A 26,530-nucleotide genomic window follows, 5' to 3' on the forward strand; every position below is an offset into this window, starting at 1 on the left:
TTCACATGGACCAATTTAGAAAACAATGTTAAGAAAAAACCGTATACCTTGCCTTCGGGCGACTGATGCCGCACATAAAGTAATTGTGGATTCGACTTGTTCTTCGAGAGCCAGAGGCCAGTGGCGCGAACTGGGCCCATCTGGTAAAATTATAAAATCTTTAATATATAAAAAAGTTTAAAATTCTTTTCCGAACAAACATTTGACTGTAAACACAATCATAACAATGGTTCTGCTTCAAAGCTTGCAATCTTTGTTGAATATCTGATTTCTGGTTGTTGGAAGGAAACAGCTCACCAATAGAATTTCACCAAAACACATGATTGTGCTAGTCTGAATATTTATTAATGAATCGTTTTGCACTGCGGGATTGTTGAAATTCATAAAAAAAAATAATTTTTGTTTTGTAGCATTTGCCGAATCCATAGTAGTATGGCATCAACCCTTGCGACCTCGAACAGGTGCTACTGCTTTTACTGTTGTTGGCATCATAGTCGTTGTGGTTGTCACATCATCATTCTCGCCACTGTAATCATTGTCGGACATCATCATGGTGATGGCATCTATCAGTGTCAAATTCATATTTGTATTGGGAATAAGATTTGGAATGCTAATTTGGAACTGCAACAACACCACCAGATATGTCACCATTGTTGTCAAAAGCTGTTGATAACAAAAGCAAAACGAGTCCAATTATCCAGCTAGCCAGTTGCTACATTTTGGATGCCATAGAGCACCATAGTCTGACAAATACTCACCCCTTTGAAGAGATTGCGATTGACATCAAAAAATCCGCCACAATTTATGTTAGAAGGATTCATTTCGGTTGCTCTCAAAAACATATTTATTTCCGTCTGGGCATCCGAATTCATCCAATTCAATTCCACCATCAGTAATTTCTTCTGGAAATTTGTGCGGACATTGAAAGACGCATTGTGGGCTTGGTCACAGATAAAGAAAAGCAGACAAATATTCCATAGTGCTGTGATAGCTAGACCAATGTCCTTGACGCCAAAACCCTCAGATAGTTGGGACATTAGTCCATAGATGGATAGGGTAATGATGAAGAATAAGTATAGATTGAGAAAGGTAAATGTGTAGCATGTCGCAGTACCAGTATCACGAGTTAATTTGCTGAGACGCAACCAAAGGGCACGATGGTCAGCTACCATTGCAGCAGGTCCAATATGCCGCAATGCCTATGATTTATCGTAATGCATGAAAGAAATTAATTAAATCGGGTTAGTGAGTCCATGGTAAGGCTAATAAATCGTATAAGTCATGTTCTAAAAACGTATTTAAAGACAATATATATGCGTATCTATTTTCATATACAGCGGGTAGCAAAACCAAGTGCATGTTTTCACTTTTTGCAATCTTTTCCAGCAAAAAAAGGGCTTCCAAAAAAGTAGTTTGGATCCCCAATCTGTGATCCGGAAGTAGTGCAAACTTGGATCATCTCCAATGAATTTTACATGGGCTTGTCATAGGATGGAAGTACTCCCTTTTTGGATCCTTTGCATTGCTTTAGAAATTGTGCCCTGGAAGTTAATTTGAATGAAGAAATTTAAAAAGCGAAAAAAAAAAAACAATTTTTTTTTCAACCAATTTCACTTTTTTTTTCATCCATATGTTTTATTACAAAATTATTTTCCTATTATCTAATTTTTACAATTTGAACAACTTTTTCGCTGCGACCAGGGGTTGAACCTGGGTTTGCTGGCACCATAACAGAACGCCTTAGCACACTCAGCCACAAACGCCATTGAACATAAAGCTTCGAAAGGTCAATTCAAATGTTTGATATGATCGTAATACGACACCAAGGAATAACACTATAATTGCTTCTCGAGATATTCTTTATTAGTATGAACGAAAAAATAAGAAACGCAGGTTCAAATCTTTTTTTTTTATCAAATATTTTTCTAAAAAAATATTTTTTTTATGTCATGCATCGTTTTTATTTTTGTCATATATTTTCGTATAAACATATTTTTTCCATTAAAAATCAAGAAAAAATTAAAAATTCTCGTAATTTGCAAAACCTTCTCAAAAGAACTTCCATGGAAGCGAAAAGGCACAGGTTCAAATCCCAGCGGGGATGAAATTTATTTTTTTTATTATTTTTTTTAATTTTTTATTAATTTCTTTTTTTAGTTTTTTTTATTAGTTTTCTATTTTTTGTAAAATGTAATTGTACAAAATTAGCCCTTAAAATAGCCTGATTGCGTTCTTTCTAATACTTGTCCACAAGGACTGCACCGGAAGTAGACAAAAATCATTAGGAGATCCCAAGATGCGCTTTAGAAGAAATGTTTGTGCACTTGTCCAAAAGGACTGCATCGGAATTGGAAAAAAATTATTGGGGGATCCCACGATCCGCTTTAGAAGAAATGTTTGTGGACTTGTCCAAAAGGACTGCATCGGAAGTTGAAAAACTCGATGGGGGATTCTGGGATGGGCTTTAAAAGAAATGTTTGTGGAACAACTTCCAATTTTTTTTGCTTGGTTATTAAATATAAAATTCCCCCGTTGATAACTGGAAATATGTTATATGCTCAGATGAAACAAAAATAAACCGCTTTCCATCCGATGCAAAAGAACATTACTGGTAACGATATCAAAATATTACTGACAATGAACTGGTAACGACAAAGTCTCCAAAAGCACCACGTCAAGCAAACCGTTAAACATGAAGGGAGAAGACTCGTGGTATGGGGATGGTGGCACACTTGGTCACTAGTTAATAATAAGGAATCATAAAAAAGGTAATTACATTGATACACACAAAGAAAATTTCATTAAAATTTAGCCAACGAATATTTGTCATTGATATAACGAAACGTTTTCATTAATATAATGAAAATATTCATTTATAATAGGAAACGTTACGTTGATTAACAGAAAATTCGTGATAATAACGAAAAATCTCGTTGTATTAACGAATTTGTTTCATTGGCTCATTTTTAATGACAAATTTCGTTAACATTAAGAAACTTTTTCTATTAGTATATTTTCCCATTAAATTTCCTTAACTTTGTAAAATTTTGCGCCTACTTTGAGGAGCAATTTGTTTTTTAACAAGACGGCAAACCCAAGTATACTTACCAAATAGTAAAGAAATGGTTGTCTGAGCAAAGTTTTCAAATGCTCAAATGGCCACTACAAAGCCCCGATCTCAATCCCACTAAAACTTTATGGTCTCTGGTTAAAAGGCGCTTGAAATTAAACCAAAGATGACCAAAAATAGCGATGAGATCTAAAGCCAAGTTCAGCACAATTAGTCGGATGTTTCAAAACAAATAATAAACAAATTTGTAGAAATATGTCAAGACGGGTTAAAACCATAATTAGAAATAAAGTACTATGGGCTAAATACTGAAACGTTTGATTTTAATGTATGTATTTTGCATAAAGTACAAAACTGGATGCAGGCTTATTTGTATTATAGTCTAATTAATGCAGTAGTATAAGCAGCTTTGGGGGTTTCCCCAAATTGGGGACATTTTTTCGTGAATGGGGACGAAATTTGTGAGTTGGGTGCGATTTGGTTGGGAATCTCTATAAATTTGTGAGGATTTTTCGAAATCGGTTCGATAGTCAACCTGGTCCCTACCGCCCAATAGTGGGCGATACGACTTTTTGGTGGGCGGTAGGATTTTCTTAAGTATATTATGTATTTCAACCATATTATTGCTTTTAGTTTTATTATTTATTTATTTATTGTTTATTTTAATCATACAGTAAATGTATGATAAAAAAGAAAAGGGAAAAGTAGCATTGGCTGCTAAGGCCATCAGATACGCTTTATTAAAAGACAATGTGTTGTAAATGTAGAAGCTTACAACGCAAATTCATTTTTTACTACTTACACACACAGACAATGTAGACAGAGTTTTGAAAATGGCGGATAATGAAAGTTGTGGCAACATAATAATATACGTCTTTTATATAAAATATGTCGAAAGATGTATTCAAAATATGAATAAATTTTCCTACCTCATATTTAATCGAATCAGGATTTATTGCTGTTAACCACATGATGAACAAAGTAAGAAACAGCCTTAGTATTTCTGAAAGAGGAGACCTTCGCTTGTTTTTGACGAAAATAGAACGAGATATTAAATACTTTAGCAGCATCAGCCTCAGGGATCCCATTAAATACTCACTATACTCGTACTTAATTAAAATTACTTAATAAAATGTAAAAACCTAATAAATAAACAACACTGTGGATTAGGTGGGCGGTAAGAACATTTTTCTATCACTCGAAGTGAAAAAGTGGGCGGTACGTAAAAAAGGTTGACTACCCCTGGGTTTAAGATAATAAATTACCATCAAATTTCTACATTTTTACAAAAGAAGTTCAGTTGTTCGTCAATATTTAAATATGAAAACTATACTATTCTTTATTCCACGGTATTCGAAAGAGTGAAAATGGAGCATTTGATCTAAAGGGTGGTTAAATTGTAAGGGCCGATGTTGAATGTGAACCACACCTAAACGCCAAGTTTTTTTTACGAATTTCATTTGACATTTCTCTATTTCAGATTTACTCAATTTTAACCACACGGATGAAAAAGGCTGTTTTTCATATGTTTGGCTATAAACATTATATGTTTGGAACACAAATTTTTAAACACAATATTTTTGAGTGCAAGCATATAATGTTCATAAACTAGCACAACATGTTTGGGACATATATGTTAATATGTTAGAACATATTATGTTTGGGACATAAAATGTTTGTAAATATAATATGCTTGGATGCAAACATATATTAATTTAGAAATAGCCTATAAACATATATGTGTTTAGTAGCTTGGAGCGTTATTTAACAGGGAGCGATATTGAATTAAGTTGGTGGTTGTTGCTTGTTATTACAAAATTAACATTTTATTTTTCCTTGGGCAATTGATCAGCTACTTCTTTGATCCTTACAAACTGTGTGTTCCGCTGTTCGAATCCCCGTCCGGCAAAAGGTAAAATTAAAATAAAAAAAATTGAATAATTTCTTCTACAATGTTTGTATTACAGAAAAAGGTGCTAAGAACTAAAAAATGTCTTGGAAGTGAGAAAGATGTGGGGGAATATACAATTAGGCAGAAACAAAATTTTGAGCATTCAGGTCGAAAACCTATGTTGTTAGCACCTATATTACCTGTTTATTTTCATAATTCACTATGATTGTAAATATATAAATAAATAAATAAAATTTTGAGCACAATATTGTTTGGGAGAATTTTTTTAAGCATATAATATTTTTGGGTGCAAAATGCTTCCAAACATATTATATGTTCACAAAATAACATATTGTTTTTTGGAAGACAACATTATTGAATTTGGATGCAAAAATACAAAATGTTTGGAACTTAGACTACCCAAACATATATTGTTTAGACCAATATGCTTTCAAACATATTATATATTGGTAGAGATCAAACATATAAATGTTTGGGCAATACCCAAAAATGTATATGCTTGAAGCAAAATATGTTTGGGAGTATATGGAGAGATACACAATCCAACAACGTGTTAAATGGTGTATGGAGAGATACACAATCCAACAACGTGTTAAATGGTTCCAAGAAATGGCAACATTGGATGATCAATTTTCGAAGAAAATCATCTTCAGTGATGAGGCACATTTTCGCCTCAGTGGATTCGTCAATAAACAGAATTACCGCATTTGGGCGAATGAGAATCCAAGAGTGATTGTCGAAAAACCAATGCACCCACAAAGAGTGACTGTTTGGTGCGGTTTATGGGCTGGCGGCATCATAGGGCCGTATTTTTTCCAAAATGAAACCGGTCAGGCAGTTACTGTGAATGGTGTTCGCTATCGTGAGATGATAACGAACTTTTTATGGCTCGAATTAGAAGATATGGATGTTGACGATATGTGGTTTCAGCAGGACGGTGCCACTTGCCACACAGCTAACGAAACAATGGCTCTTTTGCGCAACAAATTTAATGGCCGTGTTATTGGCCGCCAAGATCATGTGATTTGACACCGTTGGACTTTTTTCTTTGGGGTTATTTGAAAGAAAAGGTGTATGTCGATAAGCCAGCAACAATTCAAGAGCTAAAGGATGAGATAATTCGGCACATTAAATGCATAGAACCTCCATTATGCCTCAGCGTCATCGAAAATTTGGACCATCGGATGAAGGTGTGCCACCGAGGTCGCGGAGCCCATTTGACCGATATTTTGTTCCATACATAATTGAGTAATACCAATATATCATAATAAAATAAAATTACAATAATTTCCTAAATAGTTTGTGTTTTATTCAAAATCAACATCGGCCCTTGAAATTTTAACCACCCTATAGAAATGGACACAAGATTTTATTTCGGGGGCCCAAGCTCTTTTTTTTTATTTTACTCAGTTTGGCTACGATAAAATCGAAATTTTTGAAAAAAAAACAATTTCGTGTCCCAAAAACCTCAAATTTGTTGATAGTAACATATCATCAAGTGTGCCGAGTTTGATTTAAATCGGTTCAAATTTAGGTATAGCCCCCATATAACCGTACATTTGCAGAAATGCATTATTTTACCGGAATTAGTGACTTTTAGTGTACGTTTTTGGCGCATTTGGCTAAGCATGGGTCTAAATATAATACATCGTGCAATTGAAAAGAACAAAAAATACGAAAACTTGAAGTTTTTGGGACACGGAACAATTTTGTTCCGATTTTTTGGGAATTAAAAATATGAATTGAAACCTTAATAACTTTTGAACTAATTGTGATATCATTATGATTTTAAGTGGTCACATAGGTCTCTTTGGAAAAGAAATCGGCTTAGCAATCGGTGCTTTGCCAAATGAGAATTTTTGAAAACAAATTTTTTTCATTTTCAAAAATTGCCGATTTTGGGAGGAGAAGATTTCATATACATATACATATACAGGTTTATTTTAGAAAATTTTAACTAAAATAGTTTTCTAATTGCAACATGTTACAAATAAGTTAATACTTTTTGTCAAATTGAAGAAAATTTTTTAAAAATAATTAATTTTTTTTCAGTGGATTTAAAAATCGATAAAATGTCTTTAGTGCTGTACGAAGTTCGAGACAGGTACAATTTTAGTAAAACTTGCTCATTTGAGAGACTTATGAACTCAGTTTAAGCAAACTTCTGCAATTTTAGGAAAATATGAACTATTTTATTTTTTAGTAAAATCGTTCACTATATTTGTGTACAACTTTTTATACCCTCCACCATAGGATGGGGGTATATTAACTTTGTCATTCCGTTTGTAACACATCGAAATATTGCTCTAAGACCCCATAAAGTATATATATTCTGGGTCGTGGTGAAATTCTGAGTCGATTTGAGCATGTCCGTCCGTCTGTTGAAATCACGCTAACTTCCGAACGAAACAAGCTATCGACTTGAAACTTGGCACAAGTAGTTGTTATTGATGTAGGTCGGATGGAATTGCAAATGGGCCATATCGGTCCACTTTTACGTATAGCCCCCATATAAACGGACCACCAAATTTCGCTTGAAATTGCTCTAAGAGAATCAAATTTCATCCGATCCGGCTGAAATTTGGTACATGCTGTTACTATATGGTCTCTAACAACTATGCAAAAATTGGTCCATATCGGTCCACTTTTACGTATAGCCCCCATATAAACGGACCCCCAAATTTGGCTTGCGATTGCTCTAAGAGAAGCAAATTTCATCCAATCCGGCTGAAATTTGGTACATGGTGTTATGATATGGTCTCTAACAACCGTGCAAAAATTGGTCCACATCGGTCCATAATTATATATAGCCCCCATATAAACCGATCCCCAGATTTGGCTTGCGGAGCCTCAAAGAGAAGAAAATTTCATCCGATCCGGCTGAAATTTGGAACATGGTGTTAGTATATGGTCTCTAGCAACCATGCAAAAATTGGTTCACATCGGTCTATAATTATATATAGCCCCCATATAAACCGATCCCCCGATTTGGCTTGCGGAGCCTCTAAGAGAAGCAAATTTCATCCGATCCGGCTGAAATTTGGTACATTGTGTTGGTATATGTTCTCTAACAACCATGCAGAAATTGGTCCATATCGGTCCATAATTACATATAGCCCCCATAAAACCGATCCCCTGATTTGGCTTGCGGAACCTCTAAGAGAAGCAAATTTTGTCCGATCCGGCTGAAATTTGGTACATGGTATTGGTATATGGTCTCCAACAACCATGCAAAAATTGGTCCACATCGGTCCATAATTATATATAGCCCCCATATAAACCGGTCCCCCGATTTGGCTTGAGGAGCCTCTAAGAGAAGCAAATTTAAGCCGATCCGGCTGAAATTTGGTACGTGGTGTTGGTATATGTTCTCTAATGACCATGCAAAAATTGGTCCACATCGGCCCATAATGATATATAGGCCCCATATAAACCGATCCCCAGATTTGACCTCCGGAGCCTCTTGGAGGACAAAATTCATCCGATCCGGTTGAAATTTGGAACATGTTGTTAGAATGTGGGGTAACAAACACGCAAGAATTGCCCCATATCGCTCCATAATTATATATAGCCCCCATATAAACCGTTCCCCAGATTTGATCTCCGGAGCCTCTTGGAGGAGCAAAATTCATCCGATCCGGTTGAAATTTGCAACGTGGTGTTAGTATAAGACCGATAATAACCATGCCAAAATTGGTCCATATCGGTCTATAGTTATATATAGCCGATCCCCAATCACACAAAAATTGGTCCATATCGGTTCATAATCATGGTTGCCACTCGAGCCAAAAATAATCTACCAAAATTTTATTTTTATAGAAAACATTGTCAAAATGTTATTTCTATAGAAAATTTTGTCAAAATTTTATTTCTATAGAAAATTTTGTAAAAATTTTATTTCTATAAAAAATTTTGTCAAAATTTTACTTCTATAGAAAATTTTTTCCAAATTTTATTTCTATAGAAAATTTGTTCCAAATTTTATTTCTATAGAAATTTTTTTCCAAATAGTTATATATAGCCGATCCCCAATCACACAAAAATTGGTCCATATCGGTTCATAATCATGGTTGCCACTCGAGCCAAAAATAATCTACCAAAATTTTATTTTTATAGAAAACATTGTCAAAATGTTATTTCTATAGAAAATTTTGTCAAAATTTTATTTCTATAGAAAATTTTGTCAAAATTTTATTTCTATAAAAAATTTTGTCAAAATTTTATTTCTATAGAAAATTTTTTCCAAATTTTACTTCTATAGAAAATGTTGTCAAAATTTTATTTCTATAGAAACTTTAAACTTAATTATATACGTATTTAATCGGCCTTTTTTAGTTTAATATATACCACGTATGGACTATGTGGTATATATTACGGTATTAGGAAGTTTTAAGATACCTTGCCATCGGCAAGTGTTACCGCAACCCAAGTAATTCGATTGTGAATGACAGTCTTCAGTAGAAGTTTCTACGCAATCCATGGTGGAGGGTACATAAGCTTCGGCCTGGCCGAACTTACGGCCGTATATACTTGTTTTTGATATTTTTAGTTCACTTCATTAAAGTTAGCAAAAAATTATTCAAATAAGGAACATTTACTCATATTGTGCAAAATGTAACTAAAATCAAGTAATCTTCATGAACTAAAATAAAGTTCAGTTGGCATTAGAGCCCCTTTTTTCTGGGTGTACTACTTGACCAAAATGGCCGATAACCTTAGAGGAAAACACCTCAGCTTTCATACAAAGAAAAAATTATGTTGATATCTTTTTCCGTTCAAAAGTTGCAGAATTATTTCCAAAAAACGCTATTCGGAACCACTGTAGACCGGTCTCTTGGTGCTGTGATTCGAAATCTTTATCATAGTGCAGCTATAAGCTGGTTTGACAACATTTTATTTTTTTATTTTTAAATTATTACTGATTTTCTACAGCAGAGCCATCTTCTTTTTCTTTATTTTTGTTTTTTTTTTACTTGTCAAAAATGTATTGGGGATTTTTGTGAGGAATTTAAATTTCAATTGGGGATTTTTGGGGACGAAAGCATCATAATTTTGAGACAAGAGCCAGAAAAATACTGGGAACACTAAGTATATATATAAAATGTATCTGTTTGTCGGGTAATTAGACTCAATAGACGTTTTTTTTATTAAGCAAATAAGTGGTAAACATGCACTCGGTTTTGCTCTCCACTGTAGTTTGAATGTACTAATACTAACGGGATGTTCAAAATGGTGTCTACCAGAGTATGAAGCCGACCCATTTTTGTCGGCGGCGGCTGATACTAAATTTTTGCCTCCGGCAGCGGCGGCTTGACGGCTAAGCCGATATAAATAAGTCTCTTCGCAGCGGACAATTATCCATTATAAAATCAATTTGAAGTTATTCGAATGGTAATGAGATTGGTTGTACAACCAATCTTACAATCAAATTTACATTTCATTCAAATTTTCTGAGGTAAATGTTTGCAAAATAATTATAACACTTTGAAATAGATTGATTGGGGGTGAAATACTCAAAATTTTGAAAAAATTACGACAATTATTGACACATTTTTTTTTATTTAAACCGATATTTTCGATTAATTGGCGGCTAAATGTGAGTCGAGATGAGTCGACATATTCGGCGGCGGCGTCAACCGGCAAAAAATGGTCGGCGGCGACTGAAATCGGCGGCGCGACTCGGCGGCTTCATCCTCTGGTGTCTACACGAATAAAATGTTTTTCATAAATTTAAACACGGACGGATCACCTTCTACAATCTATGGTTTTTGCATACAACAGCGAGAGAATCAGATGATAGCAATTGATGGTTGCTGTTACACTCTTTGTACGTTGTTGCGGAAAACAGTTCTTTTACGATTGAATTAGTTTTGGCTATACGCTTGGCATGTTGTTGAGACTTCGCAAAAAAAATTGATATGCTTAAAGCTAAATATTGTATATTACAATGTGTATTCGAAGAAAATAGAGCGGCAAAGAGCATAGGCATTTGAAAAAATTACCATATGTTTTTGCCTTGAGAGCTGCATTTTATGTATGAGTGGGTATGTGTTTTGTTTACCTACATCAGCATCATTTTTTCTCCTTGCGGAAGTCGAAAAACTTAAAAAAATATAAATTTTCTTAACCCACCTTTTGGAAACGCTCCGCCAAAATATACGCTGTAGTACTTAAAGCTTCGCATATTAACCACCACCAAGCACCCAACATAGCCGTCAAATTATCCAGAATGCAGTATGGTATGACCTTAAACATAAGATTCAAACAGGTAATATAAGGGCATTACCCACCGTCAATAAATACCTGTACGAAATTGAAATCCGCCATTGTAATATGAGTCACAATCACCGAGAGTATTGAGAGTACGGGCAGGATTATAGCAATATTTTGGGCGCGTCTCCGTAAGTTGAGAGGCACACTATGACCAGATATTTGGTAATACAGAATCTGTGGTATCAAATACACATAAGCTCCTATAGCAAAAGAAACTTTCGAAGTCGCCAATAGTTCACTTACCTCGAAGTCATCCCAATCGTTGAAGAGGGTACAAACTTTTCTTGTTTCCCACCACATGATGGGAATCGATATTATTGGTAACAAATTCACCAGGAACAAATACGCAATCACTGCCTCTTCAAAGGGACCACTTAGCGATGTAACGATCAAAATTCGTTTATTTGTAACATAAAAGACATAACCCTGTGAACATAGAATCGAATTAGATCATTGTAAAATATTTTTTATCAGTTTAAAATTATTATTTATTATTTTAATATTGCACATACGTTCTATGTAAGAATCATTGATAATTTTGTCATTCTTTGAAAAAGTTTGTGGCAGTCATAAATTGTCCATCTTTTTTCTATTCCGCCCACCAACATTGCCATTCGGCCTTTAATGCATCGAAATATTGGTCTCCGGCCCCACAAAGTATATAGATCCAGTTAGGTCGAAAGTTTTTGTGTTAAGTAATAACAAACATCCACTTTATTACACACATTATTGAATTATCAAGAGAGTCGTGATAGAAAAGTTGAGCTTATCCTGCTTCAGTGAATGTTACCCGTTTCTATGTTTTAGCTGAATGATTACTCTTTTCGTAGACTGTCTACAAAGAGAAGTTCGACGTTTGCACCCTCAAAAAATCGCTTCTGTAACATATACTTCCAAACACATTCTGGCTCAAGCATATATATTATCAAGATTTGTCTAAACAAAATATTGTTTGTATTGCCCAAACATATTATGCTTCACCTTACACAGAGCCGAAAATACAACGATTTTTTTAACCATGCATCTGGTCAAAATATTCATTGTAAATATTTGGTTGAAATCGGTTCAGATTTAGATATAGCTCCCATATATAGCTTTCGCCCGATTTACACTCAAATGACCACAGAGGCCAATTTTTAACTCCGATTTAGTTGAAATTTTGCACAGGGAGTATAATTAGCATTGTAGCTATGCGTGCCAAATTTGGTTGAAATCGGTTCAGATTTAGATATAGCTCCCGTATATAGCTTTCGCCCGATTTACACTCATATGACCACAGAGGCCAATTTTTTGCTCCGATTTAGTTGAAATTTTGCACAGGGAGTAGAATTAGCATTGTAGCTATGCGTGCCAAATTTGGTTGAAATCGGTTCAGATTTAGATATAGCTCCCATATATATGTTTTTCTGATTTCGACAAAAATGGTCAAAATACAAACATTTTCCTTGTAAAATCGCCACTGCTTAGTCGAAAAGTTGTATAAATTACTCTAATTTTCCTAAACTTCTAATGCATATATATCGAGCGATAAATCATAAATAAACTTTTGCGAAGTTTTCATAAAATTGCTCCAGATTTAAATGTTTCGCATATTTATTTTTTACTAACATTGTGTTCCACCCTAGTGCATTAGACGACTTAAATTTTGAGTCTATAGATTTTGTAGAAGTCTATCAAATTCTGTCCAGATCGAGTGATATTTAAATGTATGTATTTGGGACAAACCTTTATATATAGCCCCAACACATTTGACGGATGTGATATGGTATCGAAAATTTAGATCTACAAAGTGGTGCAGGGTATAATATAGTCGGCCCCGCCCGACTTTAGACTTTCCTTACTTGTTTAAATTTTACCTTTTGCCGGACGGGGATTCGAACAGCGGACCACACAGTTTGTAGGCCAGCACACTAACCACTGGGCTACATAGCTGTTATGGTCATCAAGAGATAATTATCGTTATAAGTCATATTTATATAGCATAGCTTGCGGCGCCCACGAGCCGATGCAAACATAACGTTGTTTAACAACATAACATTGTTAAACATAAATTTGTTGGCGGCGTGGATCAGTGGTTAGTACGTCCGCCTTGCATGCCAAGGGTCCTGGGTTCGATCCCTGCTTCGACCGACACCATTTTTATACCCTCCACCATAGGATGGGGGTATATTAACTTTGTCATTCCGTTTGTAACACATCGAAATATTGCTCTAAGACCCCATAAAGTATATATATTCTGGGTCGTGGTGAAATTCTGAGTCGATCTGAGCATGTCCGTCCGTCCGTCTGTTGAAATCACGCTAACTTCCGAACGAAACAAGCTATCGACTTGAAACTTGGCACAAGTAGTTGTTATCGATGTAGGTCGGATGGTATTGAAAATGGGCCATATCGGTCCACTTTTACGTATAGCCCCCATATAAAGGGACCCTCAAATTTGGCTTGTGGAGCTTCTAACAGAAGCATATTTCATCCGATGCGGCTGAAATTTGGTATATGGTGTTGGTATATGGTCTCTAACAACCATACAAAAATTGGTCCACTTCGGTCCATAATTATATATAGCCCCCATATAAACCGATCTCCAGATTTGGCTTGCGGAGCCTAAAAGAGAAGCAAATTTCATCCGATCCGGCTGAAATTTGGTACATGGTGTTGGTATATGGTCTCTAACAACCATGCAAAAATTGGTCCATATCGGTCCTTAATTATATATAGCCCCCATATAAACCGATCCCCAGATTTGGCTTGTGGAGCCTCTAAGAGAAGCACATTTCATCCGATCCGGCTGAAATTTGGTACATGGTGTTGGTATATGGTCTCTAACAACTATGCAAAAATTGGTCCACATCGGTCCATAATTATATATAGACCCCATATAAACCAATCTCCAGATTTGGCTTGCGAAGTCTCCAAGAGAAGCAAATTTCATCCAATCCGGTTGTAATTTGGAACATGGTGTTAGTATATGATCTTTAACAACCGTGCCAGAATTGGTCCATATCGGTCCATAATTATATATAGCCCCCATATAAAACATTCTCCAGATTTGACCTCCGGAGCCTCTTGGAGGAGCAAAATTCATCCAATCCGGTTCAAATTAGGCACGTGGTGTTAGTATATGGTCGCTAACAACCATACCAAAATTGATCCAATCACACAAAAATTGGTCCATATCGGTTCATAATCATGGTTGCCACTAGAGCCAAAAATAATCTACCAAAATTTTATTTCTATAGAAAATTTTGTCAAAATTTTATTTCTAGAGAAAATTTTCTTAAAATTTGATTCGGTTCATATTAAAATTTTCATCATTGTCAAAATTTTATTTCTATAGAAAATTTTGTCAAAATTTTATTTCTATAGAAAATTTTGTTCAAATTTTATTCGGTTCATAATTATGGTTGCCACTCGAACCAAAAATAATCTACCAAGATTTTATTTCTATAGAAAATTTTGTCAAAAGTTTATTTCTATAGAAAATTTTGTTAAAATTTTATTTCTGTAGAAATTTTTGTCAAAATTGTCTTTCTATAGAAAATTTTGTCAAAATGTTTATTTCTATAGAAAATTTTGTGGAAATTTTATTTCTATAGAAAATTTTGTTAAAATTTTATTTCTGTAGAAAATTTTGTAAAAATTTTATGTCTACTTTGTCAAACTGAATTATATACGTATTGGATCGATCTTTTTATACCCACCACCATAGAATGGTGACGGGGGTATAATAAGTTTGTCATTCCGTTTGTAACACATCGAAATATCGATTTCCGACTATATAAAGTATATATATTCTTGATCAGGGAGAAATTCTAAGACGATATAACGATGTCCGTCTGTCTGTCTGTCTGTCTGTTGTAATCACGCTACAGTCTTCAATAATGAAGCAGTCGTGCTGAAATTTTGCACAAACTCGTCTTTTGTCTGCAGGCATGTCAAGTTCGAAGATGGGCTATATCGGTCCAGGTTTTGATATAGTCCCCATATAAACCGACCACCCGATTTGGGGTCTTGGGCTTATAGAAATCGCAGTTTTTATCCAATATGCATGAAATTTGAAATCTAGAGGTATTTTATTACCATAAAGAGGTGTGCCAAAAATTGTGAGTATCGGTCCCTATTTTGGTATAGCCCCCATATAAACCGATCTCCCGATTTTACTTCTTGGGCTTATAGAAACCGCAGTTTTTATTCAATTTACCTGAAATTGGAAATCTAGAGGTATTGTAGGACCACAAATATGTGTGCCAAAAATTTTGAGTATCGGTCCATGTTTTGGTATGGTCCCCATATAAAACGACCTCCCGATTTGGGGTCTTGGGCTTATAGAAACCGTAGTTTTTATCCAATTTGTCTGAAATTGGAAATCTAGAGGTATTTTAGGACCACAAATACGTGTGCCAAAAATTGTGAGTATTGGTCCATGTTTTGGTATGGTCCCCATATAAACCGACCTCCCGATTTGGGTGTTGGGCTTCTACAATCCGCAGTTTTTATTCAATTTACCTGAAATTCGAAATCTAGAGGTATTTTAGAACCATAAAGAGATGTGCCAAAAACGTTCCATGTGTTGGTAGGTCCCCATATAAACCGACCTCTCGATTTGGGGTCTTGGTCTTATAGAAACCGTAGTTTTTATCCAATTTGTCTGAAATTGGAAATCTAGAGATACTTTCGGGCCATAAAGAGGTGTGCTGAAAACAGTGAGTATAGGTCCATATTTTAATGTAGCCCCCATAAGAACGATCTCCCGATTTAACTCCTTGGGTTTCTAGAAGCCGTAGTTTTTATCCGATTTGCCTGAAATTGTAAATATTCTGGTATTTTAAGCTCACAAAAACGTGTATCGGATTAAGTTTTTATCGGTCCATTTAATAATGCCTCCATACAGACCGATTTCACTTCTTGAGGTTATAGAAGGCGCACTGATCATGAAAATTGCTTGAAACTCAATGTAAAATTTTCACATTTTACTTTTCGGGTGAAAATCTACAGATTTAAGATTTCAAATCAAGACGTTATTTTATAATTTTCGTGCACACTTACAAGAGATGTTAATGATTCCTCTAAAACTCAAACAAAAATCGTTCTTATAAATTAAGAATCTGATATAGTCTTCATAGGTAAAAATCTTTAAATTTATCTTCTGGCTGAACAGTTCTGCTTGATCTGTCCTCAAACCCCCCTGAAATTTCAAACGAAACCCTAATATTTGATTCATGGTGGTGGGTATTTAAGATTCGGCCCGGCCGAACTTACTGCTGTATATACTTGTTTGATTTAATATATACCACGTATGGACTTACATACGTTTTAGAAGATGGTGTTAGGAGGTTTTAAGATACCTTGCCATCGGCAAGCGTTACCGCAACTTAAGTAATTCGATTGTGGATGGCAGTGTTTAGATGAAGTTTCTATGCAATCCATGATGGAGGGTACATAAGCATCGGCCTGGCCGAACTTACGGCCGTATATACTTGTTTAATTTTACCTTTTGCCGGACGGGGATTCGAACAGCGGACCACACAGTTTGTAAGCCAGCACACTAACCACTGGCCTACGTAGCTGTTATGGTCATCAAGAGATAATTATCGTTATAAGTTATATTTATATAGCATAGCTTGCGGCGCCCACGAGCCGATGCAAACATAACATTGTTTAACAACATAACATTGTTAAACATACATTTGTTGACAGCGTGGAGCAGTGGTTGGTCATCCGCTCTGCGTGACAGGGGTCCTGGGTTCGATCCCTGCTTCGACCAACACCATTTTTTTTTTATATATTTTTTAACATATATTCCAGATACGTTCGGAAGTTCCCGAAAAGGTGTTCCGCATTACATACTATTATATTAAATTTTTACTTCGAAATTGTAAAGTGTGTTTTATAAAAGACTTAAAGTCAGAAAAGAAAAGTGCTTGATATAAACGAAATGGACTGAGTTCAAATCAATTATTATTTTTTTTATTGCAATAATAAAAATTGTGCAACAAATAAAGGTTTTTGTATACAAGTTTAAAATTTTCGAAGAAATTCAAAAACTCTCACAAAAGAAGAACGTGAAGTCGAGTATATATAAATATTTTTCCATCGAATCCTAAGGTTAACGATAACCATTCAAAAGCACATTATATTTAAATTCTAAACAGTAATTTTAAAACAGCACATACATTTATTTTGGTGTGAACAATTGTTTGCTAGCATGTAACACCATTAATTTAGAAATACAAATAAATATGAATTTTTATTAACGAATAATTTTGTACTTAATTTAATTCTTAAGGCCGGTATAAATTGGTATTATCACGTTAAAATGGCCATGTTTACCCTTTTACTTTTCTTTAATAATTTCTTTTAAAGAAAATAAACTTATTCAATTGTTGCTTTGGATCTTTCCCCACCATGTTATAATACAATTTACCGGAAAAAGTTGTAATATTATTCTGGTTTTGCCGCTAAAATGAGAAATAATTTTAGCGGCAAAACTCGAACTCAATGCCCACTTTTATTTTCGAAAAACTCCGTCAACTCCTCTTGGACTACTCATTAATAAAGAGGAACTAATCTTTGTTTTTATAGATCTTCAAAGGTCGATACTTTCAATGAAGTCGTGTTGTTGTTATAATTAAGTGATTTGACTTAAAAATGGGTATCATAACATGAAAGAACAAATTTTGGACTAAGGTCAACTTGACTTTAATAATTCAGAAAAATTCTTTAAAATTAATGAAACTGTCTTTAAATTTGTTGCATTTTTGCATCTTGACTACAAGGTAAAAATCATTCAAAAATAGGATATGTTTTTCAATACTTTATTTTAAAGACATTTTTTACTTGAAACATAGCATAATTTCTACTGGTAGTCTTGTTTTTAACGGACATTTTATAACATATGAAAAAAAGCTTAAAAAGCGAAAAATTGAAATGTGCTTCGTAGAGTGAAGTACACAAAACCCCATTTAAAAGAGAATTGTGTCTTAAAAGCATCCTTACTTGTATTCTCCGCTTCTTTGGTTCCGAATCAATATCAAAATTGTTAAAGTGGAGACACAATCTTTGGAACCGGACATGCTTTTTGTTCAGTGTATAGTGCCCTTTCGTTAGTTTTTATGAAGATCCCTTTAATTACCTTTGTTTGAATATTTTGACTTACTCGTCCTACGTTCCGATTTGTTTTGACGAAACAAAAAAATTGTGCCCGTAATGCGAAAATGATAAACAAAACTCATGCTCTTTTTTCAAATATATTTTATCTTGGTTCCGAATGAATTTTCTCTCCGAATACTCATTTTAATATTTTACTTAAGCATATACAATTTTTGGCGAAGTCTTATATCACAACATATATATTTTTACTCATAATATGTAAATTTATACTTGTTTATATTCACACATAGTATTTTTCCTATATTTAATGAAATTTTCTTTGTGTATATATATTTGTAATGCGCCAATTGGTTACTTTCATTATTTTACTTCCAGTATACACTTTGTCTCTCTTTGTAAACACATATATGTTTATGGGCTATTTCTAAATTAATATATGTTTCCATCCAAGCATATTATATTTACAAACATTTTATGTCCCAAACATAATATGTTCTAACATATTAACATATACGTCCCAAACATATTATGCTAGTTTATGAACATTATATGTTTGCACTCAAAAATATTGTGTTTAAAAATTTGAGTTCCAAACATATAATGTTTATACCCAAACATATGAAAAACAGTCTTTGTCGTCCGTGCAAAGCCTTTCTTTATTCATTTTTTCTATGAAATTTATTTTAATATTTTGACGTATATTTTAAAATGAGTATGTTCAGTCAGAGCATATTCCAAATTAGGGGCGTTTACATTATAAAATTAACGTGTTTTGGAGGAAAACTTGTGCTTAGAACATGATTTTTTGTTTTGAAATGCTTATAAAGGGAAAACATCTAAAACATGCTTGGTGAGAACGTCGTATAATGTAACGGTAATTCTGAAGTTTTTTCATTTAGGAGTATTCTTCATAAATATTTCATAATAATTGTGTTTTAAATACATACCCATACCATATTATATATTAAATAAATACTTTATTACACCCTCAAAAAAATCGCTTCTCTAACATATGTTCCAAACATATTTTGCAGGAAGCACATATATTATTGGATACTGCCAAAACATTAATATGTTTGTCTTATGTGAACATATTCTATATTTGGAAGCATTTTCAGCCCAAAAATATTATATGCTTGGAAGAATTTTCCCCAAAGAAGATTGTGCTCATTCCCTCACATAATTTTCAATTCCACGAAATTTTTTAGTTCTTGGCGCCTTTTTCTGTTATACAAATAATGTTGAAGAAATTATTCAATTTTATAATTTTTTAAATTTTACCTTTCGCCTGGACGGAGATTCGAACCGAGGACCATACAGTTTGTAAGCCAACATACTATCCACTGGGCTACGTTGCTGTTATAGTCACCAGTAGACAATTATCGTTATAAGTTACATTTATATAGCATAGTTTGCAGCGCCCGAGCCCATGCAAACAGAACATTATTTAACAAAAACATATATTTGTTGGCCGCAGTGGTTAGCATGTCTGCCTTGCATGCCAAGGGTCGTGGGTTCAATCCCTGCTCCGACCGAACACCATTTTGTTGTTGTTTTTTTTTTAATTTACACATTTATATTTATACTATATTACATGTTTATAATGAAACTTCAAAATGTGGGTTATTAAAGATTTGCAGTCAGAAAAGAACAGTGCTTGATATAAACGAAATGGACTGAGCTTTTGGAAAAAATATTATTTTTTATTGCAAAAATAACAATTTTGTAACAAAAAACTGTTTTTGGTGTAAAAGTTTGAAATTTTGGAAGGAACTCAAAAACTCTAACAAAAGAAGAACGTGGAGTATAAACATACATAAATAATTTTATAATATGCACATAAATTTATTTAGGCGTGAACATTTTTTTACTAGCATTTAACACCATTGCATTTAAAAGTTATCGTGTTTTGTACTTAATTTCAGTTTAATCTTTAAGGCCGGTATTAAGTTGGCATTATCGCTCTAAAATGACGCTGTGATGCCTTTTACTTTTCTTTAATAATTCATTTTAAAGAAAATAAACTTTTTCAATTGTTTTAGCTGCAAAACTCGATCTTAATGCCCGATTTTATATTTGAAGGTGTCCATCAACTCCTCTTGGACTACTTATACATTTTACTGTTTAATTTTTCACTATTTCATCCTTTTTTTCATTTTACTGTCCCAACTCTAAAAAGATCCCTTTTTAATTTTTGTATATTTTCCACCATTTTTTTTTTTAATTTCCTTTGCTTGAATATTTTGACTTACTCCTTGTACGTTCCGATTTCTTTTAACGAACCAAGAAAAAAATTGTGCCCATAATGCCAAAATGATAAACAAAACACATGTCCACACATACATAAAATGCTACTCTCAAGGCGAAAACACATGCTGTTTTTTTTTTTCAAATGTCTATTCTCTTGGCTCCGAATGTCTATTCTCTTTACTCTAATATTTCTAATATTCAAATCAAAAAACAGTTTTCCGAAACAACATACACAAATAGATCACTTTTGATTCTCTGGCCGTGTTATGTTGATATCTTTCGTCAACCCTTCCGGTTTCCATCTCTATTTCTTTCTCTATACTCTCTCTCTGTCGCTCTCTGAATAAAATATCAAAACATATATATGTTTACTTGAAATTTGTAAATTTATATATGTTTACATTCACACATATTATTTTTATGAAACATTCATGCCCCAAACATAATATATTCTAACATATTAATATATGTGTCCCAAACATTTAGTGTTTGTTTAGGAACATTATATGTTTGCACTTAAATATATTGTGTTTAAATATTGTGCCCGAAACACATTTTGTTTATATCGGAACATATGAAAAACATATTTTTCTAACAGTGTACAAGATTCCCGGGTAATGAGAGTTTTTGCTTGGAAGTGTCCAATAAATTCCAACTTTTGACAGGATGCAATTCACATCAATCCGAATAAAAAACAACGAACTCCATCAAAAAATGCTAAGTCGACTTAGCATACTCTGGAATGAGGGCATCGATATGAAGTTCGCAACGACGGAAAGAATACCTTTTTCCGAAAAAATTGCCAAAAATTCGGTATTTTCTAGGTCCCAAATGCTGGAATAATAATAAACTGTAAGGGCCATATGTCGCGAACTATTACACGGACGAAAAAGACTGTTTTTCATATGTTTGGGTGTAAAAATTATATGTTTGGAGCTCAAAATTTTTAACACAATATTTTTAAGTGCATAAACTAGCATAACATGTTTGGGACATATATATTAATATGTTAGAACATATTATGTTTGGGACATAAAATGTTTGTAAATATAATATGCTTAGATGCAAACATATATTAATTTGGAAATAGCCTATAAACATATATGTGTTTAGAAAGAGAGACCTAGAGAGTATTGCAGCATACTCTAGAGGTAAAATTATGGAAGTAACCAAATATACCCACACAAAGAATATTCCATTAAACTTTTTTATTACCAGTGTATGCCCTAAGGTGAAACATAATATGTTTGAACAATACAAACAATATATATATGTTTGAAGCAAAATGTGTAGAGATATTCGCATATGGAAATTGGTTCATAATTTGGAAGCTGAAACAAAATGTCATTCACTCGAGGTGACTAACCTTCAACGCCCAAAGTCCAGTCCGTGAACGCACTAGCGACCCATAAACTTGCAAACGTAGAGAAAATCACCTCAACACAAAGAAAATATTATGTTGATATCTTTATCTGTTAAAAAGTAGCAGAATTATTTCCAAAAGAGAAATTTGGAACGACTGTGCATCTTTGGTCATTTTACGGTGGAGGTTATAAAAATCCCCAACATTTTTAAATTTATAGAATAATGTACAAATGCTATACTTCTCAGCTTAGAAGTTTTTGTACTGCCGTTTATGTTGATGTTTAACTTTATCTTAAAACAAAAATCCTTGTAAATAGAATTATATTTGACTCATGTACTTACCGACAAGCAAATGAAGACTATCACACAGTAGCCAAAAGGTAGAGATCGAACGGCAAACCTTGTGGTACCTGGACCTGAACGTATCATTGGCAGTACCCCAATTAAGCACAAGAACCATTTGATTGGAGCAACATTTTGGTAAAATGCATTCTGAAAAATTAAAAACCCATTTTAAATAAATACCATTGATAGTTTACAACGGCTGTAGATTAAGTATGTAGGCACGATTGTTTCAAATAAGCGTTTGGTTAGTTTAGGTTGCAGCTCCGCAGTTCTGACTCACTAGAAATTTCAGTTCATTCTTATATCACATTTACTAAACATACACTCAAAGCTAATAAAATTTAATTCCCCCTTATAGCAAATAAATCCGAATTTTTGGCACCGATTGTCTTTAATCTTTTTTTGTACTTTAAAAGGCGATTTTCGCTTGTCTATGTTACACAGCAAAGAACATTTTTTCTTTAATTAACTTTTAACTGAAATTGAAAATAGTATCAAACCGTCTTCGTCGGCTCCTTTGCCTGATTTCTTGGAAGACAATTGGCAAATAAGTGTTTATTTTCTTTCAATGACAAGTCGACATTAAAGTGTCCTGAAGGAAAGTGACTACTGTACTCGCACGGGCTCATCTATATTTATACCAGATAATAAGAATTTTTGTTTGGACTATTACACCCACACCGACCAAAAAGGCTTTTTGTCATATGTTTCGCTGCAAAAACTCATGTTTTTAAAACATGTTTTTTAGTTGGCAAACCAGTATAAAATGTTAATATCCCTACGGGAAATGGATCAACTACTGGACCGGTATAGGACTAGTCCCTGGTGTGTATGGACCAGTCCTAGTTCTGGTCAAGACGTATGGAAGGGACCGGTCACTTTAACATGGGTTTATCGTTGACGGGGTAAATTTACACTTTAAGACACGTCTTGGACGCATTTCTAAGGACACGTCCTGGGACATTAGTAGTAGCACTCCATAGACAGGTCCTCATGAACCTGTCTCGGACAAACTCTTAGGAATCTGTTTCAGTTTGGTTATCCGAATCGCACCAGAAATGAAAAACTTTTGAAATATGTTGAACAATAGGTTATTCTGGTAATTCTACTTCACTAAATGTGTAGATTCAATTAGATTTTTATATCAAGCGAGTGTGGAAATCATTAAATTTTGACTATTTAAAAACTGCGACAAAGTGGATCTCCGGTACCAGTCCTGTGATAGGTCCGTCAAGGGGCCAATTTCCCGTAGGGATGTTAGAGCATATTACTATTCAGACATCAAATTTGTTTAAATAAATGGGTGTAGATGCAAAAAATATTAATTTAGAAATTTCGTATAAACATATGCACACACAGAGAATAGAATTGGTGGGAATCGGTTGTAATAATTTAAATTCCATATTTGGAACAATAAGTCGTTTGTGTCTACCTACTCTCTCTATTTTCAACTATATTTTCATCTACTCAACCATTAGACAACTGTTATAACATATTTTCCTTCATGTTTTACGATAAATAGTTGTAGCAACCAAATGTATCTATTTTGAAATTGTTTGCATGAAATTGGTTGGTACAACCTTCCTTAATAGAATTTCATGGCTGTAATTTAGTAATCATAATGTACATATGGTTGCCACAGCCGAATGTAAATTGAATATTTTCAAATGTCAATATTAAAATTTCTTAAGTCGAGAAAAGACATATGTTTATAAAGGGTGGTTAAATTGTAAGGGCCGATGTTGAATGTGAACCACACCTAAACGCCAAGTTTTTTTCGAATTTTATTTGACATTTCTCTATTTCAGACTTACTCAATTTGAACCATGGAGAGATACACAATCCAACAACGTATTGAATGGTTCCAAGAAATGGCAACAGTGGATAATCAATTTTCGAAGAAAATCATCTTCAGTGATGAGATACATTTTCACCTCAGTGGATTCGTCAATAAACAGAATCGCCGCATTTGGGCGAATGAGAATCCAAGAGTGATTGTCGAAAAACCAATGCACCCACAAAGAGTGACTGTTTGGTGCGGTTTATGGGCTGGCGGCATCATCGGGCCGTATTTTTTCCAAAATGAGGCCGGTCAGGCAGTTACTGTGAATGGTGTTCGCTATCGTGAGATGATAACGAACTTTTTATGGCCAGAATTGGAAGATATGGATGTGGACGATATGTGGTTTCAGCAGGACGGTGCCACTTGCCACACAGCTAACGAAACAATGGCTCTTTTGCGCAACAAATTTAATGGCCGTGTTATCTCACGTAATGGCGATGTCAATTGGCCGCCAAGATCATGTGATTTGACACCGTTGGACTTTTTTCTTTGGGGTTATTTGAAAGAAAAGGTGTACGTCGATAAGTCAGCAATAATTCAAGAGCTAAAGGATGAGATAATTCGGCACATTAACGGCATAGAACCTCCATTATGCCTCAGCGTCATCGAAAATTTGGACCATCGGATGAAGGTGTGAAGGCGCCCATTTGACCGACATTTTGTTCCATACATAATTGAGTAATACCAATATATCATAATAAAATAAAATTACAATAATTTCCTAAATAGTTTGTGCTTTATTAAAATCAACATCGGGCCTTGAAATTTTAACCACTCTTTATTTATTTATTTATTTATTTATTTCATCTACCGGGCTCTTAGCTCTAACAGATTACATATATGTATATAATATAAATGGTAATAATAATTTATACATTATTATCCTGCAAAATTTTGAACAATTTCTTCTTAAATATAAACCTATTAGTAGTAACATCCAAATCATGGCAAAAATTATTGAATAAATGTATACACCTACTTAATGGCTCATTCATTCCATAATTAGTTTTATGAAACAGTTCTTCTAACAAGTTGTTATATCTCAATGACCGCAAGGGGGCATGAATAGGTAGAATCGAAAGCAGTTCTTGTGAATCGATTCTTGAATCTAAAATATCCTTGATAAATAATACATTCTGCATTTTTCTTCTATCCTCTAAGGGTAAAATATTTAGGATTTTGCAACGGGTTGAATAATCAGGCATCATATTAAGAGGGAAATGGCTCCTAAGCGCATATTTAGAAAAACGTTTTTGAATCTTTTCAATTCTCCGAATACTAGCATCATAATAAGGGTGCCAAATGACAGAACCATACTCTAAATGAGATCTTACTAATTGCTCATATAATACTTTTAAAGTTACGAAATTGACGAACATTTTAGAGTTTCGTTTTAAAAATCCAAATAAGGAATTTGCCTTTGAAACTATGAAATCAATATGGGATTGAAATGTCAAAGCGCTATCAAAGTATACACCCAGATCTTTAACTGGTGAAACACGAGTAAAAATATCCGAATCGTTATATGCGTAGTTAAAAATAATAGGAAAACGCTTACGGGTAAATGTAATAATATTGCATTTCAAAAAATTTAAGAGAAGATTATTATTATCACACCACTTTAAAAGACATGCTATTTCATTTTGAAAACTTACGCAGTCGCCAATGTGGGATATACTTCTATATACCTTTAGGTCATCTGCATATAGAAGACAACAGCTGTGTGAGAAAATCTTAGGTAAATCATTTATAAACAATAAAAATAGCAAAGGGCCTAAATGACTACCTTGCGGTATGCCTAATTTTACATGAATTTGGGTCGAAAAATAATTTTCTAATTTTACATAAAGAACTCTGTCGGTCAAATATGAATGAAGCCATTTAAGTAGACTGGAATGAAATCCCAAACTACTTAATTTTCTCATAAGAATAGGATATTGAACTTTATCGAAGGCTTTCCTAAAGTCTGTATATAGTACATCAACTTGCAAACCTTTCTCAATATGGTTTATACAAAAATTAGTAAATAAGCATAAATTTGTAGTTGTCGATCTTCCATGAAAAAAACCATGTTGACATGTAGAAATTGAATTCTTCAATAAATAAAATAATTTATCGTTTATAAGTTTATCAAGTAATTTTGGAATTACACTAAGTTTAACTATAGGCCGGTAATTCTCCACTTGGTCTCTTCGTCCAGATTTAAAGACGGGGGATATAAATAGAAAAATATAACGACGAATTTTCTGCCAGGCCTTATTTTTCGGCATTTACTATGGATCTCATTAAAAAAATATTTCTGATAATCCCAGGAATATGCTTATATTATGTCGAATGGATTAATTTAATGTAATACACAAAA

General features: G+C 33.8%; 1 protein-coding gene across 1 annotated transcript in view; it reads right to left on the reverse strand.

Annotated features, from left to right (window-relative positions):
* Positions 1-300: 300 nt before the first annotated feature.
* The window catches only part of Gr63a (Gustatory receptor 63a), a 39,092-nt gene continuing 12,862 nt past the window's right edge, over positions 301-26,530 (reverse strand). Inside the window, exons 2-7 of the mRNA XM_075306435.1 lie at positions 22,323-22,472; positions 11,499-11,681; positions 11,286-11,429; positions 11,115-11,228; positions 759-1,199; positions 301-663 (exon numbers count right to left, since the gene is read on the reverse strand). Coding sequence (XP_075162550.1) covers positions 439-663; positions 759-1,199; positions 11,115-11,228; positions 11,286-11,429; positions 11,499-11,681; positions 22,323-22,472 — 1,257 coding nt within the window. The 3' untranslated portion in view covers positions 301-438. The remainder of the gene's footprint in view (positions 664-758; positions 1,200-11,114; positions 11,229-11,285; positions 11,430-11,498; positions 11,682-22,322; positions 22,473-26,530) is intronic.

The sequence above is a fragment of the Haematobia irritans genome, chromosome 4, assembly GCF_050003625.1.
Source record: "Haematobia irritans isolate KBUSLIRL chromosome 4, ASM5000362v1, whole genome shotgun sequence".
NCBI classification, from domain to species: Eukaryota; Metazoa; Arthropoda; class Insecta; order Diptera; family Muscidae; genus Haematobia; species Haematobia irritans.